Here is a 21251-nt window from a genome sequence, read left to right as displayed (position 1 = left end):
ATCCCTCTAGTGGTGTGGGGGCTGTGCTTCGGCAAAGTGGGTGGGGTCATATCCTGCCTGTTTGGCCTTGTCCGGGGATATCGTCGGACGGTGCCACAGTGTCTCCCGACCCCTCCTTTCTCAGCCCCCAGTATTTATGCTGCAATAGTTTGTGTCAGGGGGCTAGGGTCAGTCTGTTATATCTGGAGTATTTCTCCTGTCTTATCCAGTGTCCTGTGTGAATTTAAGTATGCTCCCTCTAATTCTCTCTCTACCTTTTTATCTCTCTCTTTCTCACTTTCTCTCAGAGGACCTGAGCCCTAGGACCATGCCTCAGGACTACCTGGCCTTGATGACTATTTGCTGTCCCCAGTCCACCTGGTCGCACTGCTGGTCCAGTTTCAACTGTTCTGCCTGCGGCTATGAAACCCTGACCTTTTCACTGGATGTACTACCTTGTCCCGGACCTGCTGTTTTAGACTCTCTCTCTACTGCACCTGCTGTCTCTAACTCTGAATGATCGGCTATGAAAAGCCAACTGACATTACTCCTGAGGTGCTGACCTGTTGCACCCTCTACAACCACTATGATTATTATTATCTGACCCTGCTGGTCATCTATGAACGTTTGAACATCTTGGCCATGTACAGTTGAAGTCGGAAGTTTACATACACTTTAGCCAAATACATTTAAACTCAGTTTTTCACAATTCCTGACATTTAATCCTAGTAAAAATTCCCTGTTTTAGGTCAGTTAGGATCACCACTTTATTTTAAGAACGTGAAATATCAGAATAATAGTAGCGAGAATGATTTATTTCAGCTTTTATTTCTTTCATCACATTCCCAGTGGGTCAGAAGTTTACATACACTGAATTCGTATTTGGTAGCATTGCCTTTAAATTGTTTAACTTGGGTCAAACATTTCGGGTAGCCTTCCACAAGCTTCCCACAATAATTTGGGTGAATTTTGGCCCATTCCTCCTGACAGAGCTGGTGTAACTGAGTCAGGTTTGTAGGCCTCCTTGCTCGCACACGCTTTTTCAGTTCTGCCCACAACTTTTCTATAGGACTGAGGTCAGGGCTTTGTGATGGCCATTCCAATACCTTGACTTTGTTGTACTTAAGCCATTTTACCATAACTTTGGAAGTATGCTTGGGGTCATTGTCCATTTGGAAGACCCATTTGTGACCAAGCTTTAACTTCCTGACTGATGTCTTGAGATGTTGCTTCAATATATCCACATCATTTTCCATCCTCATGATGCCATCTATTTTGTGAAGTGCACCATGCCCTCCTGCAGCAAAGCACCCCCACAACATGATGCTGCCACCCCCGTGCCTCACAGTTGGGATGGTGTTCTTCGGCTTGCAAGTCTCCCCCTTTTTCCACCAAACGATGGTCATTATGGCCAAACAGTTCCATTTTTGTTTCATCAGACCAGAGGATATTTCTCCAAAAAGTATGATATTTTTCCCCATCTGCAGTTGCAAACCGTAATCTGGCTTTGTTATGGCCATTTTGGAGCAGTGGCTTCTTCCTTGCTGAGCGGCCTTTTCAGGTTATGTCAATATAGGACTCGTTTTGTCTGTGGATATAGATACTTTTGTACCTATTTCCTCCAGCATCTTCACAAGGTCCTTTGCTATTGTTCTGGGATTAATTTGCACTTTTCACACCAAAGTACGTTCATCTCTAAGAGACAGAACGCGTCTCCTTCCTGAGCAGTATGACGGCTGCGTGGTCCCATGGTGTTAATACTTGTGTTCTATTGTTTGTACAGATGAACGTGGTACCTTCAGGCGTTTGGAAATTGCTCCCAAGGATGAACCAGACTTGTGGTGGTCTACTATTTTTTTCTGAGGTCTTGGCTGATTTCTTTTGATTTCCCCATGATGTCAAGCAAAGAGGCACTGAGTTTGAAGGTTGGCCTTGAAATACATCCACAGGTACACCTCCAATTGACTCAAATGATGTCAATTAGCCTATCAGAAGCTTCTAAAGCCATGACATCATTTTCTGGAATTTTCCAAGCTGTTTAAAGGCAAAGTCAACTTAGTATATGTAAACTTCTGACCCACTGGAATTGTGATACAGTGAATTATAAGTGAAATTATCTGTCTGTAAACAATTGTTGGAAAAATTACTTGTGTCATGCACAAAGAAGTTGTCCTAACCGACTTGCCAAAACGAGAATGAGTTTAAATGACTCCAACCTAAGTGTATGTATATAACATATATAATCGTGAGAATCGCAATACATATCGTTTTGGCACCTAAGTTCCGTGATAATATTGTATTGTGAGGTCCTGGCAATTCAAAGCCCTAATACAGGAAAACTCGTGTCAAACTCATTGCACGGAGGGCCGAGTGTCTGCATGTTTTCGCTCCTCCCTTGTACTTGATTGATGAATTAAGGTCACTGATTAGTAAGGAACTCTCCTCACCTGGCTGTCTAGGTCTTAATGAAAGTAAAAAACAAAAACCTGTAGACACTCGGCCCTCCGTGGAATGAGTTTGACACCCCTGATCTCGACCATGTTTTCAGAAGAATAACGATATGGGACAAAGTAGTAGGTAAATGATTGACTGAGTGGCTGTGTCGTGTGGGTGTGTGTGCATGCGTGTGTGTGCATCTGGCGTGTGTGTGCCTGTTTAAAAACACAGTAGAAACATTAAGACTAGTATGTTCTCTGTTTCCTGTTAACATTTACTAAGGGGTTTCACTCTCCAAATCTGTGTCAAACCTTAATCCCTGCGATTCCTCAGCTGTGACCTCATCTGCAGACAGACAGACAGACTTTTAATGGTCTACAGTATGGATTAAAAAGGGAGAATTCCTTGGACAGAGAATTGAGACTCATTCCTTTTTCTTTCTTATACTGTGTTTAGGGTTGTGCTCTGGTGACATCTACTGGCAGACTGAAGCAGTGCAGCAGAAAAGATCATTGCTGACATTTGAGTGCTCCTCTTTCTTTTTCTGGGATATTCATAATGTAAAGAGTAGAATAGAATCTGGGGTAAGATGGCTTTTTGGACTATATTGTGTCTTATGTACTCCTGGAAAGCAAAATGAATTGCCCTGAGGAAACAATAAAGTTTGAATTAAATTGAGCCAGTTTCCCACCTGTAGTTTCTCCAGCAGATCCATGTTCTGTTTCTTCAGCTGGTTGTTGGTCTTCTCCAGTTTATCCAGGCGGTCTGAGTTGTTTGACTGGAGCACAGCATCCACCGTCTCGTCCTGCAGCACGTGGTACTCAACCTCATATGCATGTAGCTGCTTCGAGATGTCCATGTCCAACACCTGGCAACCCACATAATTACAAAGAATATATACCTGGCAACCCAGAGTTGAAAAACATCAACTTCTGGCAACCCCGAAGAGAAAGTCAAACACCTGTACAGTCAGGTAATAAGTAAAAAAAAACAAGAAAAAGAAAAATTAAATCAGTGCTGGAGTTTACTCACGACCTTTCAATAAACATTTGAACCCAGATCTGCTACTCATAAGACATAAGCACAGCCTGTGTGTATCCCATTAAAGCAAATCAAGAGCCACAAAAAGGTCTTTACAGTCCCCCTTGGGCAGGGTGTGTGTCATGTGCTCTGTTATGGATTGTTGTCATAAAATAGAGCAGGCCCTAGTGGCTTGCCTCTTCCACAACCTCTCTCTATATTTATGGCCAAAGTCATAAATATAGAGCACTCATGGGTTTTAGCTACACAATACACATAGAGCTACATAATCAAATAAAATAGTGCTTTATTGTTCATTGTTGAAACGAAAATGTGTCTCTTTGCTCTGCCCAACCCCGAGACGAGACGAGACAACACACACACACACACACACACACACACACACACACACACACACACACACACACACACACACACACACACACACACACACACACACACACACACACACACACACACACACACACACACACACACACACACACACACACACGACATCTATGGAGTTCAGGGTTAAGTGCCTTACTCAAGGGCCCCATATAATGTAAATGTAGGGCCAGTTTCCCAGACCCAGATTAAACCTAGCACTTTCAATGGAGAATCTCAATTTTGTGCATCCCAAGACTACACGTGTGCATCCCAAATGTCACCCTATTCACTATATACCACCAACAGTGAATGCTCACTTTTAATGTCTCCCCCCCCATCTGTACCTTTGAGATGGTTTCCTCCATCTGGGTGTGGGTGAGGTTGGGAATTGTAGTTTTCAGGTAGTCCACGATGGTCTCGAAGCTATCACACTCCACTATCTCCCCTTCGTGACTGCTCAGTAGACACAGAGCCACCTTAAAGATCACTTCACTCCCCTGGGCAAATAGGATATCTATAACATAGAACACAGAGACTGAATGGGTGTGTGTGTGTGAGAGAACAGAGAAGGCAGGAAAAACAGCAAACAGTTTTTCTTATTCAATGTAATTCTGATTCAATGTGAGTAAAATAGTGTGAAGATTAGAGGTCGGCCGATTATGATTTTCCGCAGCCGATACCGATACCGATTATTGGGGGGGCAAAAAACAGCCGATATCGATTAATCGGACGATTATTATTATTATTATTTTTTTTTATATGTGTATACACACACACACACACACACACACACACACACACACACACACACACACACACACACAGCTCTGAAGTGACAACGATACTGAAGGGTCTGCTTAGGAGACAAATACTCTCAACTGTTTGAAAAATAAAAATAGAGTTTAAGTTACCTGTGATGAATGCTGAAAACAAAAACTGTAATTTCTATATGCAGGAAATCCTATTTTAATAATGGGCATGGTAAGAATTGACTACCAAAGTGCGAGTCATAATTCCCATGACACCTTCTAGCAAAATCTGAAAAGCGGTTCCTTCATTTATTCCATAGGATATTTTTAGATTAACTTAAAATAAGGTCTATGTTTGGTTTAGGCTTACACCACCTTGCCAATTTTATAACTGTGTAGATATCCATAGGATATAACTCTGATCAATATAAGCGAGGATAATTAGAGTAGAGTGGATTTATGAAAATATGTTGACAAACGTTACCTAGTGAGATTTACACGGGTATCAAAACGGCAAGGCGGTTTAAGCACAAAACACAGACCTTATTTGAAGTAGATCAAGACATTCTCTATGGAAGACATGAACGGTAAAATAACGAAGGAACCCCTTTCAAGTTCAGCCGCAAGTTATTACAGGAATTATGACGCGTCGACTATTCTGTATACCCTGATTCTGCGTGCAATGAACGCAAGAGAACTGACACAATTTCACCTGGTTAATATTGCCTGCTAACCTGGATTTCTTTTAGCTAAATATGCAGGTTTAAAAATATATACTTCTGTGTATTGATTTTAAGAAAGGCATTGATGTTTATGGTTAGGTACAGTCGTGCAACGATTGTGCTTTTTTTCGCAAATGCGCTTTTGTTAAATCATCCCCGTTTGGCGAAGTTGGCTGTCTTTGTTAGGAAGAAATAGTCTTCACAGTTCGCAACAAGCCAGGCGGCCCAAACTGCTGCATATACCCTGACTCTGTTTGCAAGAGAAGTGACACAATTTCCCTAGTTAAAATAAATTCATGTTAGCAGGCAATATTAACTAAATGTGCAGGTTTAAAAATATATACTTGTGTATTGATTTTAAGAAAGACATTGATGTTTATGGTTAGGTACACGTCGGAGCAAAGACAGTCCTTTTTCGCGAATGCGCACCACATCGATTATATGCAAAGCAGGACAGGCTAGATAAACTAGTAATATCATCAACCATGTGTAGTTAACTAGTGTTTATGATTGATTGATTGTTTTTTATAAGATAAGTTTAATGCTAGCTAGCAACTTACCTTGGCAATGTAAAGCAGGTGGTTAGAGCATTGGGCTAGTTAACGTAAGGTTGCATCCCCAAGCTGACAAGGTAAAAATCTGTCGTTATGCCCCTGAACAAGGCAGTTAACCCACCGTTCCTAGGCCGTCATTGAAAATAAGAACTTGTTCTTTAACTGACTTGCCTAGTTAAATAAAGGTTTAAAAAATAATATATATATATATATATATATATATATATATATATATATATTTTTTTTTTTAATCGGCAAATCGGTGGCCAAAAATACCGATTACCGGTTGTTATGAAAACTTGAAATCGGCCCTAATTAATCGGCCATTCCGATTAATCGGTCGACCTCTAGTGAAGATAAGGGTGTGAAATTGACTGTAAGCCACAGGTTTACACACAATTGAGGAAGTACAGTGGCATACCTAGGACTGTGGCGGTCATGAAATTTTGTCAGCCAGTGATTGTCAAGCAAATAACTGCCGGTCTCACGGTAATTGACATAAACACACTTAGCATCTCCTGGCTTCCACATATTGCCAACAAGCCACTGATGCAGGCCTTTGGAACATCTACATTTTAAAAAGTGTAATAAAGCCATGTAATATAGCCTACGGCATCACAATAAATCCAATATTTATTTTAGACATATCTAAAGAAACATGATATGAAGAAAATGTAGTCCATTTCATAAGAACACAATAGCGTACTCTGAGTTGTCCTCATGTTAGGTCGTGATCTGGCGATACCATATGGCTGTGGGGTACTTAGCAGATTAGATTTGCTTAGAAGTCCGTGGCATTATTTTATACTATTTTCTAGTATGAAGAATGCAATTGAACAAAGCTGAATAAAATAGAAAGGATATTTTCTCCAAACGATTTGAGGGAGTTCGCACATGGCTATTCTGTGTTGAGTGGTTAACAAAGAAACAGCCACTCCTATATGCTTAATTTAGAGTTATTTATGCAACTTTAGTTGTGATACAAACATTGGGCTATATGTTTTGATTTTTTATACATTCTGAGGCTGCATGATTTTAAAAAAGTCGCATGAAAGGCATAAACTCTGCTTTGTTTTTGCACAGGCTGCACACACTTCATCAGTCTCTCATTCACAGTTTGACAAGCATTTGCTAATGCCTCAAATTTCCCGGTGGCATCACTTTGGTGGTTGTAATGCCCCCTAAAAAAAGGTATGCCTTTTGCGGCCAATGGTCGTTGTGCCCTTGGGCTGATAATATTTATAATTCCCTTCTCCCGGCTGCATGCTCTGAAGCACTTCTCACTCACATGGCTTGCTCAGATATCTCAATTCTTATTAGCCAATGCCCCTCACGTGATCGGGTCCTTCTCACAGGCTACAAGTGAAGACAGACACATCGGGATGCGACTGTTCGCAACCTTATCGAATTGCGAGGCACATATTGAAGATGTTGGAAGAACTGTCCACATTTACTAGTCGTCAGCCAACAAGATGAATAGGCCTAACGAACAGCAGAGCCCCATCTGTTTAGCAAAAAAAATAATATATATATATTAGTACCAGACAAAAGTTTGGACACACCCACTCATTTCAGGGTTTTTGTTTATTTTTACTATTTTCTACATTGTAGAATAATAGTGAAAACTATGAAATAACACATATGGAATAATGTAGTAACCAAAAAAGTGTTAGACAAATCAAAATATATTTTATATTTGAGATTCTTCAAAGTATCCACCCTTTGCTTTGATGACAGCTTTGCATGATTCCATATGTGTTATTTCATAGTTTGTTCTGACTTGATGGTCCACTTGTAGCCTAAAGCCTGTTTTAGAGAAATGTAATCATCGAATATTGTAAGAGCTTTCAGTGTCTGCTTATGTGCCCCCTTTATTTATCCTATGGTTCTGACTTGGTGTACAGGGAGAATAGTGTAAGAACAGCCCATGTTCTGAATTCTGTCTGAACAAATAGTTATATTGAGTACGCCCATCCTAGCTTGCTCATTGTCTTAATCAAAATTACGGATTGCCTCTCATCCGCTCGTCGTTCTCTTATGCCATAGTTTGTACATCTCAATTGTCAGTAGAAACCACATTTGTTTAAGCAAGTCAGCCATATCAGCTATATTTTTTAAATAAGCTTGAATTAACTGTTTCGCTGCCGGACAAGTCTCCGCTGATAGCCAGGTATAGCGGTGGTAAAGATTCACTCCATGTTGCTGAAAAGAAAGCTCTGCTGTTGGGACAGCTTTATGTAGACCCTAACAGTTTGTTTACTGTTATAGCGCAATGAATGTATCGTTTAGTGTTGTGCTATGTAATGGCTTTGCTGGCATGCATCATGAATTTGATTTTTTTTGTTTGCCCCACCAAGATTTACATGATAAAATCACTCCTGTATCCCCCATAGTACAAAAGTTGCCTATTCTATTCTGTGCGAGATAGAAATATTCCCAAAATAATCTGGGACAGTTCTGGTATGCGATAGATCCCAAATTAACTTCTCTAGGGTAGGTGGCACCAAATCGTCCCACCTATGTAACAGCCAGTGTAATCCCGTGGCGCGTTATTCAAAAACCTCAAAAATGCTAAAACTGAAATTTTTCAAACATACGACTATTTTACACCATTTTAAAGACAAGACTCTCGTTAATCTAACCACACTGTCCGATTTCAAAAAGGCTTTACAACGAAAGCAAAACATTAGATTATGTCAGCAGAGTACCCAGCCAGAAATAATCAGACACCCATTTTTCAAGCTAGCATATAATGTCACATAAACCCAAACCACAGCTAAATGCAGCACTAACCTTTGATGATCTTCATCAGATGACACACCTAGGACATTATGTTATACAATACATGCATGTTTTGTTCAATCAAGTTCATATTTATATCAAAAAACAGCTTTTTACATTAGCATGTGACTAGCATGTGACTAGCATTCCCACCAAACACTGCCGGTGAATTGACTAAATTACTCACGATAAACGTTCACAAAAAGCATAACAATTATTTTAAGAATTATAGATACAGAACTCCTCTATGCACTCGATATGTCCGATTTTAAAATAGCTTTTTGGTGAAAGCACATTTTGCAATATTCTCAGTAGATAGCCCGGCATCACAGGGCTAGCTATTTAGACACCCAGCAAGTTTAGCACTCACCAAAGTCAGATTTACTATAAGAAAAATGTTATTACCTTTGCTGTCTTCGTCAGAATGCACTCCCAGGACTTCTACTTCAATAACAAATGTTGGTTTGGTTCAAAATAATCCATAGTTATATCCAAACAGCGGCGTTTTGTTCGTGCGTTCAAGACACTATCCGAAAGGGTAAATAAGGGTGACGAGCATGGCGCAATTCGTGACAAAAAAATTCTAAATATTCCATTACCGTACTTCGAGGCATGTCACCCGCTGTTTAAAATCAATTTTTATGCCATTTTTCTCATAAAAAAGCGATAATATTCCGACCGGAAATCTGCGTTTAGGTAAACAGACAAAAGAAAATAAAGCATTCGGTCGACTCGGGCACGCGCCTAAGCCCATAGTACTCTGATCGGCCACTTGCCAAAAGCGATAATGTGTTTCAGCCAGAGGCTGCCTCGATATCGTTCAGCTTTTTCCCGGGCTCTGAGAGCCTATGGGAGCCGTAGGAAGTGTCACGTTATTGCAAAGATCCTCAGTCTTCAATAAAAAGAGCCAAGATGAAACACAACTGGTCAGACAGGCCACTTCCTGCATGGAATCTTCTCAGGTTTTGGCCTGCCATTTGAGTTCTGTTATACTCACAGACACCATTCAAACAGTTTTAGAAACTTTAGGGTGTTTTCTATCCAACGCCAATAATTATATGCATATTCTAGTTACTGGGCAGGAGTAGTAACCAGATTAAATCGGGTACGTTTTTTATCCGGCCGTGTCAATACTGCCCCCTAGCCCTAACAGGTTAATACAACCACTACTTTTTTTTTTTAGCAATGTGACTGACACAACAGATCAGAACGTTTAGCTTAAAATGTTGATAAACTATTTTTTTCACAATATAAGCCCAGCAATGCGCACGCTGCAGTAGGCTATAAGTGCGAATGTTCCAAAATGCAACCAATTAATCAGGAAACCACCCTTCTCGAAAGTGACCACAATTGCGATAATGCCTGTAATGCTGTTATTATAAAGGTGTATTATGGTGAAAATAATCTTCCACAATCTTAAAACTCACACGCTGCATATGCCAGTTAGGCTCTACACCCATTGTAAAGTGGATTTATGTGCTTAATTTTAAGAAGTTATTTAAACCTTTAGGCTAGGCTACATGAGGTGTGCGACTATGATATGAAGTCCCAAAAAAAAAAGGCACACGCTGTTTCTTGCCTTACTAGCTGTGCTTCATTCAGTGACAATATATAATTCACAAGTGACAGGCTAATATTGTCACCCATCAGACTATTCTTGATTTAATCTTGTCTTTACATATACTAAATAACATGTGTGTGAAATTTGTTTTGATTTAGAATGGACCATTATCATGCACCTGTCTAGAAAGTGCATTCGGAAAGTATTCAGACCCCTTGACTTTTTCCACATTTTGTTACGTTATAGCCTTATCAATCTACACACAATACCCTTTAATGACAAAACGAAAACAGGTTTTTAAAAATGTTTGCAAGTTTCTTACAAATAAAAAACAGAAATACCTTAGTTATTTGAGTATTCAGACCCTTTGCTATGAGACTCAAAATTGAACTCAGGTCCATCCTGTTTCCATTGATCATCCTTGAGATGTTTGTACAACTTGATTGGAATCCACCTGTGGTAAATTCAATTGATTGGTAAGGCACACACCTGTTTATATAAGGTCCCACAGTTGACAGAGCAACCAAGCCATGAGGTCGAAGGAATTGTCCATAGAGCTTTGAGACAGGATTGTGTCAAGGCACAGATCTGGGGAAGGGTACCAACAAATTTCTGCAGCATTGAAGGTCCCCAAGAACACAGTGGCCTCCATCATTCTTAAATGGAAGAAGTTTGGAACCGCCAAGTCTCTTCCTAGAGCTGGCCGCCCAGCCGAACTGAGCAATTGGGGGAGAAGGGCCTTGGTCAGGAAGGTGTCCAAGAACCAGATAGTCACTTTGACAGAGCTCCAGAGTTCCTCTGTGGAGAAAGACAACCATCTCTGTGGCACTCAACCAATCAGGCCTTCATGGTATGGCCAGACGGAAACCACTCCTCAGTACAAGACACATTAAGACAGCCCGCTTGAATTTGCCAAAAGGCACCTAAAGGACTCTAAGACCGTGAGAAACAAGATTTTCTGGTTTGATGAAACCATGATTGAACTCTTTGGCCTGAATGCCAAGCGTCACATCTGGAGGAAACCTGGCACCATCCCTACGGTGAAGCATGATGATGGCAGCATCATGCTGTGGGGATGTTTTTCAGCTGCAGGGACTGGGAGACTAGTCAGGATTGAGGGAAAGATGAACGGAGCAAACTACAGAGAGATCCTTGATGAAAACCTGCTCCAGAGCGCTCAGGACCTCAGACTGGGGCGAAGTTTCACCTTCCAACAGGACAACGACCCTAAGCACACAGCCAAGACAATGCAGGAGTGAATGAATGTCATTGAGTGGCCCAGCCAGAGCCCAGACTTGAACCTGATCCAAAATCTTTGGAGAGACCTGAAAATAGCTGTGCAGCGACGTTCTCCATCCAACCTGACAGAGCTTGAGAGGATCTGCAGAGAAGAATAGGAGAAACTCCCCAAATACAGGTCTGCCAAGCTTGTAGAGTCATACCCAAGAAGCCTTGAGGCTGTAATCGCTGACAAAGGTGCTTCAACAAAGTACTGAGCAAAGGCTCTGAATACTTATGTAAATGTGATATTTCATAAATTTGCACAAAAAACAAAAAAACTGTCACTATGGTGTATTGTGTGTAGATTGATTAAAAAAATAAGATTGCATACATTTTAGAATAAGGCTGTAACCTAACAAAATGTGGAAGAAGTCATGGGGTCTGAATACTTTCCGAATGCAATGTAAACAGCGAATGGAGGACACTTTTCCTGTGATTCATTTTCATGCCAGCCAGGTAGGCTATACTCCTGTTGTAAATATAAGTAACGTTCTTAATATTAGGAAAGTTGAGAAATAAATATAGAAGACCTAGCCTATAGAAAGCTGATGGGATCCTCCAATTTTTAATAGAAGACATCAAAACTCTGTTTTGTCATGCAATTGCATAGCCTATAGAAATGTTGCGCAACATAAGCTCTCATGAAGTTTTCGATTACATTTGCATTGATGTCAGAGTGATTAGAGGGACAATAGAGTGCTGAGTACCAGGCAGTTAGCACGTTTGGTAGGCTACTAATGACCATCAGCAGCATCAGAGCTTGGAGAAGCCTAATTACCGTGACTAAGCGGTTATGTGGAATTTGAATGCCGTCATGACTTGTGACCGCCGGTGTGGCAGTAATAAGGTTACCGTAACAGCCCAAAGCACACCTGGGATATTAAAAAATAGCCACTGAACATTTGTATGTGGATATGTGTGACAAAGTCTGTCGAGAAAAACATCAATGAATCCGCACATACATCCTACTGTATAATCAGTTGCTTACCAAATATCCGTGCGACGAATCCGAGTGGGAACTGGGAGGCAAAGAGTGTGAGGAACCATGGGGCTGCATAGAGGCTGGGGCAGATCTCGTGTTCCTCCAGGTGGCTGTACAGCTCCCTGTGGTAGTCGTGCAGCAGCCTGGACAACTGGTACATCTGAATCTGAAATATACACACACACACAGACACACGTGCACACACAGATCAGTACATATCTGTGGTAGACATGCAGCAGATACAGCTGGAAAACAGGTACATCTGGCTATGCAGGGGCCACAATCAGATCAGACTATCAATATTGTCATTCAACCTTGATTTAACATGTAACCAAGAGAGCCAGAGGCTGTGTCCGAAATCTGTCTTGCTTACTACTTACTAAAACTACATACTGTGTACTACCGTAATTTCCGGACTATAAGCCGCAACTTTTTTCCCATGCTTTGAACCTCGCGGCTTAAAACAATGACGCGGCTAATATATGGATTTTTCCCGCTTTCAATTTTTTTTTTCTCAAAAAAAAAAAAATAAACACATTCTGTGACGTGCTCAGTTTTTGGGCGGCATGAAGCTTTCATTAGACCAATGAAATTGCCGAACGGGTTAAGGTCAAACAACTTTGTTTACTGTTTAGATTAAATCGAGCGCTCGCAAACGTCATCATTCTGATTACGGTAGTCATTTTGTCACCCTCATCATGGCAAAGACACGGAGAAATGCATATGATGCAGCTTTCAAGTTGAAGGCGATTGATCTGGCTGTTGGAAAAGGAAATAGAGCTGCTGCACGGGAGCTTGGTCTTAATGAGTCGATGATAAGACGTTGGAAACAGCAGCGTGAGGAATTGACTCAGTGCAAAAAGACAACTAAAGCTTACTGCTAATTTTTTATTTTTTGTTACAAGCCGTATTTCGTTAAAGCCTATTTATTTTTGTTACAAGCCGTGTTTCGTTAATAAAGCCTATTTATTTTTGTTAAAAGCCGTGTTTCGTTAAAGCCTGTGTAAAGTTAATTTGTTTCAATGTACCGGTAGGCACCTGCGGCTTATTGACATGCGCGGCTTATTTATGTTCAAAATAAAATATTTTTTTTAATTCAGTGGGGGCGGCTTATATTCAGGTTCGCTCAATAGTCCGGAAATAACGGTAATCATACTACATACTATTTGGAACACAGAGTGTGTCCGAAATCTGTCTTGCCTACTACTTACTAAAACTACATACTGTGTACTAATCACACTACATACCGTTTAGTAAAAATGAATGCAGTAAGCAACAAACATCAACGTACCAGGCTCATCCATACTGAGAAAGCACAATTACATTATTTCCTGCCATTCATCCATTTTAGTACAGCACATCACCTTATGTGATTATTAGCTGTTGTCAAAACACACATGGGTCTAGAAAAACTATTCTTCTTCAATAGTGTGCAGAAAATACTACTAGATAAAAAGCTGAAATGAGTATGAAATCCTGGCATTTAAAGCCTGCTCAATTTCCAAAATGTCACATACTACACAACTTTTTATTTTCGCACACCAAAAATGCCTACTATTTAGAATACGGGTGTTCGTACACGGCCATACTGACCAGGATTACATGCACATCAATATCCTGTTATTATTTGGGATACTCAAATATTCTGTTTGAGTTTGGGAAGAAGGTAGTCTAGCGGTTAGAGTGTTGGGCCAGTAACTGAAAGGTTGCTAGTTTGAATCCTCGTGCCCACTAGGTGAAAAATCTGTTGATAGGCACTTAACCCTAATTGCTCCAGAGTTGCATTCAATAATGGTTGATCCCTGGCTGTGACCCCGTTCTGTCTCAGGAGGAGTGGGATATGCAAAAAACACATTTCCATTTCACACCACACACTTGTGAGAAACAGGACAAATATAAGCACTCCCTATTTGACCTTTGTAAAATTAAACATCTTATCCCGTTTACAATAAGCTCGTATCCTGGTTTTGATAAACCTGAATAAGATGCTTGGGATATGCTGATCTTAGACTGGATAATGTGGCATGTTAACATCATATCCCGTTTACTGTTGTTTTCTTGCAGTCTGCACAGGCTCAGATTTGCATAGTATCACCTTTGAAATTCAGATAGAACAGTAAATAGCTGGAATGGTTATTCACTCTGACTGTAGGCCTTACATCTAGCCTATTGTAAAATTAACTCCTGCAGAAATAAGTGATTATTGCAGTAAAATTATAGAACAAAGGTACATTTTGTCTCTGGAAGAAGAGTGGAGAAATATGATTTATTTCTTTCATCTTGAGAATATTCATGCATAGTGACCATGTTCTGTAGCCTAAACAGGCTTTTTTCCCTCCCTCAACATAAAAGCTGACAGTATTTCACTTTCAACCACATAGTATTTCAGTTCATCTTGGATGCATATTCTATCAGAAACATTTTCAGAGCTTTTCAACAAAATTATGTACTGTAATTTGGAAATTTTGCACGGAAAATATCCCCGGTCCCTAAACGTCTTTGCTCCATGAGAGAAGCAGAAATGCAAGAGAAAGCTTTACTGATGTCAAGTAGATTGTTGACGATGCGGTGATTCTATTGATTTATGACATTCTGGTGAGCAAGGATTTATTTAGTATGATACAGCATCAAGTAATGACAGAAGAGAAGCTGCATGTACTGTATCTAATTATAGAGAAGTTAAAGCTGCAATAAATACGTTTTTGGGCGACCCGACCAAATTCACATAGAAATGTAAGTTATACAGTAGATCTGTCATTCTAATTCAAAGCAAGTCTAAGAAGCGGTATATCTGTTCTACGTGCGCTAATTTTAGCTTCTTCCCGTTCTTAAGTTACATTTTTGCATCTTTTATGTTTGGTTTTGAATACCAGCTTCAAACAGTTGAAAATACAATATTTTTGGTTATGGAAAAGGTATTTCACAGCGGTTTAGATGGTACATTTATTCTCTACACTGTACTTGCTTGTTTTGCCACCTAAACTGACTTTAGGCGAACTATTAGAATTTTAGCAACCAGGAAATGGCAAAGCGATTTCTGCATAGTGCATCTCTAACTAACAAATAGCGTACCCAATGTCGAAATTGCTAATTAGAAAAATATCTAAATTATGCTAAAATATATTTCTGCCGCCCATGGGCGAAATAGGAATATTTGGTTTATTCCAAAAATACCAACATACTAGGCTCATCCTTACTGAGAAGGCATCTTCCAATGGGCAATTGTGCTTGTTCCCCGGCATTCGTTCATTTTGCGAATTCGTACGAGATCAAGAACCAAAATGAGTATAACAACCTGGAATTTAAAGCATACTAAACATTTATATTTTCTCATTCCCAATCAGAGTACTATGAACGCAAGTACAGTTATTTGGACATGGCCATAGTCAGACATCAGCCTTGAAACACACTTACAACACAGCACACACACATGATAGACATATAGGATGCATACATGCAGGATCTGGCTAGATGTTTTTACATAGTTATTACTCCTGAACATCTGACTGCATAGGCCTATAGCTGATTTGATGTTAGCTTACTCCTACTCCACACAAAACAGTCAGAAAGGGTAGCTAACAAGATAAACAGCTACCAACCACGCCATCTCCTAAAAGTAGACAGACGGTCAGATACCTTACTTTCCTCACCCTGACACGGCTCCTTACAGAAGAGAATAACAGATGAAGACAGAAAATGACCCTAAAGTGAAGCAAGCATGCTCCAGCCCTGACAGAACAGTCCGATAGTTGAACCTAGCTAGCGCTTAAAAATAAAAAGAATCACAAATCAAATGTTTACCCACCCAGTTACTAGCAGTGGAAGGTTTGTCAACACTGCTAGCCAATAGAGAACAAATAAAGAAACAATGACGAAAAACATTCTACCTGTGTGAACTTTGGGTTGGCCTTAGTAGAGCCCAATAAGAACACAGTTAAAGGCCTAAGAGGGCAGTGGTTGGCCATAAATCAGCCCTGAGTTGCCAGATAGATTAAACATTACCACGCCTGCTTATGTATTTACCAGTCAGAACAGGCTACATGGCTAAGCTAGTAAAGTTGTATAGCCAAGACTAACAGAACGAACAGTACTGTTTGGAAGGTTTGGATATGGGGTTGGTTATTGTTTGCTGTATGTGATAGTAGAGCGGTGGCCTGAGGGAACACACCTAATGTGCTGGGAGAAGTGTTATGAAATGAAATGTTATGTAATATTTTAAATTGTATTTAATGGCTTTAATGTTGCTGGACCCCAGAAAGAGTGGCTGGGGATCCTTAACAAAAACAAATAAATACATAATCGTCGTCATACTTCACAGGTGAGAACCAATTGTGAGATTGTTTTATTTTCAAGGGGAATGAAACCCTACTCCTACCCACTGTTGCCCTAGCTTCTGTATTTAAAAAAGGAAAAAGAAAACTGAATAGAGCTCGCAAAAGTGGAACGAGCCCTGACATGGAGTGGCCAATGATTCATTGACACAAGCGTCAGTCACTATGTACCATTTGTGCCAGGTTGTTATTGTGTTGAATTATTTGTGGTAAAAGTGCTAGCAAGTTGTCATTGTTATCACATACAGGTAACTGCCTATATAAAAGGAAACCAATCACTTAATCAAATGTATTTTAAAAAGTCCTTTTTACATCAGCATTTGTCACAAAGTGCTTATACAGATACCCAGCCTAAAACCCCAAGAACAAGCAGTGCAGATGTAGAAGCACAGTGGCTAGGAAAAACTCCCTAGAAAGACAGGAACCTAGGAAGAAACCTAGATAGGAACCAGGCTCCGAGGGGTGGCCAGTCCTCTTCTGGCTGTGCTGGTGGAGATTACATAGTTCTTGAAGATGTTCAAACGTTAATAGATGACCAGCAGGGTCAAATAATAATATCAGTGGTTATAGAGGGTGCAACAGGTCAGCACCTCAGGAGAAAATGTCAGTTGGCTTTTCATAGCCGAGCATTCAGAGGTCGAGACAGCAGGTACGGAAGAGAGATATAATTTTATCCCTTATTTACTAAAGTGTTTCCATTATGTTGGCAGTTACCTGTAGTTTCTTAGGTAATACCATATAAACACCAGGTGAATACTAGATTAAAGTACCAGATAATTTTTTTTTAACTGGGCTTTTAAATAAAGCATTACCGAAATGTCCTTTTAGAGGTCCAGCAAACATCACCCTCCCTCCCTCCCTCCCTCCCTCCCTCCCTCCCTCCCTCCCTCCCTCCCTCCCTCCCTCCCTCCCTCCCTCCCTCCCTCCCTCCCTCCCTCCCTCCCTCCCTCCCATCCATTCATCCATCCCCCTACCTGTAGAGAAGTCATGTCAGGCCTGTATTGTCTGCGGAAGCCCAGGTCGTACATCAGGAACTTGAGCATGTCGAAGGCCTGGTCCTCACTCATGTGCAACAGCAGGATACCTGCCACAAAGCTGATGCCCTGGCAGTAGCCCACCTCAGTGTCCAACAGAGAGTAGGCCTTGAGCAGATTGTAGAGGGACAGCTGCCCTGCACCCAGCTGGGCTGAGAAGTACTGGTGGGTGGGGAACGTCCGACCTATTGAATTCATTCAAATAAGAAAGAAATACACCAATCAATCAATTGGTGTGTGTTTGTTTGTTTTTGTGTGTGTATATATGCACCAGAGGAGGCTGGTGGAAGAAGCTATAGGAGGATGGTCTCATTGTAATGGCTTGAATGGAATGGATTCCATATGTTTGATACCCTTCCATTTATTCCATTCCAGCCATTACAATGAGCCTGTCCTCCTAAAGCTCCTCCCACCAGCCTCCTCTAGTACATACACAAGCATGCGCACACATGGAGTATTCCTGGGCAGTGTGCTGCTTCAGCAGGTCCTGGTGGGGTGTGTGTGGATGCATGCACGTGCACATACCCAGGTCAACTAGTATGGAGTGCTGCTGGGCCGTGAGCTGCTTCAGCAGGTCTTGGTAGGGGGTGTCTGGGGCGTGGCGGCCGGGGGGCAGACGGTGTCTCAGGCGGTGCTGCTGGGAGAAGAGGAGCCACACCTCCCCACGCCTGCCCTTAGGGACACCTGGGGACAGAGATGAAGATGTTTTAGAGTACAGAGCGTTGGATGTGTCGGGAGTATGGAGAAAGTGTAGGATGTGGTAGGAAGATAAACACATTACATATGCAATACACAGATTAGCAAAGACAGGCAACCATACTAATACACACACACACACACACACACACACACACACACACACACACACACACACACACACACACACACACACACACACACACACACACACACACACACACACACACACACACACACAGTTTAACCCTTTATCTCTCTCTCTCTCGCTCACCCTTAGAGATTGCATTGTGGACCTCCTCTTTGTCCAGCGGGACGACCTTGGCTCTGCCCGGAACGCTCAGCTTCCTGTCCCAAAAGGCTAGCACGTCTTTAATGCACGTCCCCACTTCCTGGTAGTCCAGCTTCATCTTCCGGATGTGCAGCTCGTCTCGACTTGCTAGCGGAGAGAGGTCACACAGAGAGGTCAGAGAGAGATCAAAGCAGTGTTAATTTCGCCAACGAAAATAGTGATGAAAAGGTTACATTTTTCAGTGGCAAGTGACGAGATGATAACTGGCTATAGAGACCCAGAAAAAACTATATAAAAAAATTAAAAAATCATTTCTGTTGACGAAAACGAGACAATTATCTCTGTGACTAAAATCTGACAAGTAGGTGGACTGGACAAGAGGTTTTGGAGACATTAAGAGCTTTTCAGTGTTATTTGTTTGGTCCAATGAAAAGCATGAATGACATTAGCAGAATTGTAGCCTCTGCCGAGTCCCCAACAACCGGATGTTCTAGTTTTCAGGGGAAATGGAAAGAGAGCCTGTGACTTCCGCTTTTGGATGTTAACAAGCTGACACTCCATCTTAACTCCTCCAAGTTTACTAGATTGGTTGAACAGTGCAGAAGAGAACCTCCCCAACAGTTTTTTTCTTCTTCTCGTCAAGTAGGGGGGATCTAGTTTCAGGTGTTTACTTAACGCCTACTACGCTAGTTAGGTTAGCAGAATTGTAAGGCTTTCTCATTGCAATGTTGCAATGCAGTGTAAAATAAATACCATGCCCAGGTCATTCACGAGTCAACTCTCTGCCCGGCAACTGGTCACCAATTTGGTTGCAACGAATCATTGACGAAAAAGGGGCAACGTTTGGAGCCACTTTACTTATCATGTTGATTCAAACAAGACCAAACGCAACGTTTCCACAGGAGAAGACAGCATTTGCACCAACAAGTTGACAGGGAAAAATACTACAAACCTCAAGAGACATCTGAAAGTGCATCATTCCAATATACACGCTCCTGTAATAACAGATTGATAATGCTAGCTAGTTAGGTTGCTTCAACCTATCAGACCACTACTTACGACAGAACTTTAGCTACAGTATGCCAAAGGGCAGGGCTCCAGACTGCTACCACTGTCACATTTTGCGTGTTTTTGTCGCTGGGGCCTGTTTTGCTGAGGCCTGCTGCTGTGGTGAGCGAGCCACATGATGTGGGCTCCGGGAGAAAGAAAAAAGGCTACTGATTGTATAACATTTCAAAATCTAATTGCGGGAAATACATAGCTTTGGAAGCAACTACTGTTGTTCTCAGCTTTCTGTGGGTCAAATCTCTTAATTACGAGTTCAATAGGAACTATTTTACAACCAAGATATTTGATATGGCTTTAAGATCTGAAACATGCAATTGCCAGTGCATAGGGTAGCAGGCTATAACTGCAACAAAAAAATTAGGACATTACATTTAATGTTAGATTAATACATGACTACAGTACGTGCAGTGGGCAGTGGTGGAAAAAGTACCCAATATCCATACTTGAGAAAAATAAAATATACATTAATTGAAAATGACTCAAGAAAAAGTGAAAGTCATCCAGTAAAATACTACTTGAGTAAAAGTAAAAGTATTTGGTTTTAAATATACTTAAGTATCAAAAGTACAAATAGTTTCTCATTCCTTATATTAAACAAACCAGATGGCATGATTTTTAATTTACAGTTAGCCAGCAGCACATTCCAACACTCATACATAATTTACAAACGAAGCATTTGTGTTTAGTGAGTCCGCCAGATCAGAGGCAGTCGGGATAACCAGTGATGTTCTCTTGAGAATTGGACCATTTTCCTGTCCTGCTAAGCATTCAAAATGTAACGAGTACTTTTGGGTGTCAGGGAAAATGTATGGAGTAAAAAGTATATTATTTTCTTTAGGAATGTAGTGGAATAAAAGTAAAAGTTGTCAAAAATATAAATCATAAAGTACAGATACCCCAATAAGCTACTTAAGTAGTACTTTCAAGTATTTTTACTTAAGTAGTTTACACCACTGGCAGTGGGTATTATATTTAGTGTTAGCGATCTAGCTAATGTGTTTGGAGATTTCCACTTCCTCAATTGGTGAATTAGCCCCAAAATAAATGATGCCTTGATATTAGTGCACAAAAAGATGTAAACACATCTCTTTTGAACAACAAAATTTGAAAATGCTGGAGCCCTATTTTAACAGTAAAATATAACAATAATACCCTATTGTCAACGCACAATTCATGACAATCACTGGATTAGGTTGCCTATCAAAATATCTTGAATCATGCATTCCTGCTTGGACATGTTAGAATCTAGATGAAACAAAAAAAAATAAAGGGAACACTTAAACAACACAATGTAACTCCAAGTCAATCACACTTCTGTGAAATCAAACTGTCCACTTAGGAAGCAACACTGATTGACAAGACATTTCACATGCTG

The 21251-nt window shown here is 40.8% G+C and overlaps 1 protein-coding gene across 4 annotated transcripts in view; it reads right to left on the bottom strand.

Annotated features, from left to right (window-relative positions):
• Window positions 1-21251, bottom strand: part of tbc1d4 (TBC1 domain family, member 4) — a 160582-nt gene that overhangs the window by 10473 nt on the left and 128858 nt on the right. For all 4 annotated transcript variants that reach the window (XM_014163748.2, XM_045704356.1, XM_014163749.2 and 1 more), the window contains 6 exons: window positions 18791-18955; window positions 18346-18504; window positions 17761-18005; window positions 12462-12621; window positions 4170-4339; window positions 3107-3283 (listed from right to left, as the gene is read on the bottom strand). In XM_014163748.2, the coding sequence (XP_014019223.1) occupies window positions 3107-3283; window positions 4170-4339; window positions 12462-12621; window positions 17761-18005; window positions 18346-18504; window positions 18791-18955 (1076 nt within the window). The remainder of the gene's footprint in view (window positions 1-3106; window positions 3284-4169; window positions 4340-12461; window positions 12622-17760; window positions 18006-18345; window positions 18505-18790; window positions 18956-21251) is intronic.

Source organism: Salmo salar, chromosome ssa21 (genome assembly GCF_905237065.1).
Source record: "Salmo salar chromosome ssa21, Ssal_v3.1, whole genome shotgun sequence".
NCBI classification, from domain to species: Eukaryota; Metazoa; Chordata; class Actinopteri; order Salmoniformes; family Salmonidae; genus Salmo; species Salmo salar.
The sequence above is the reverse complement of the archived record's forward strand: the minus strand, read 5'-3'. Positions and strand labels throughout refer to the sequence as shown.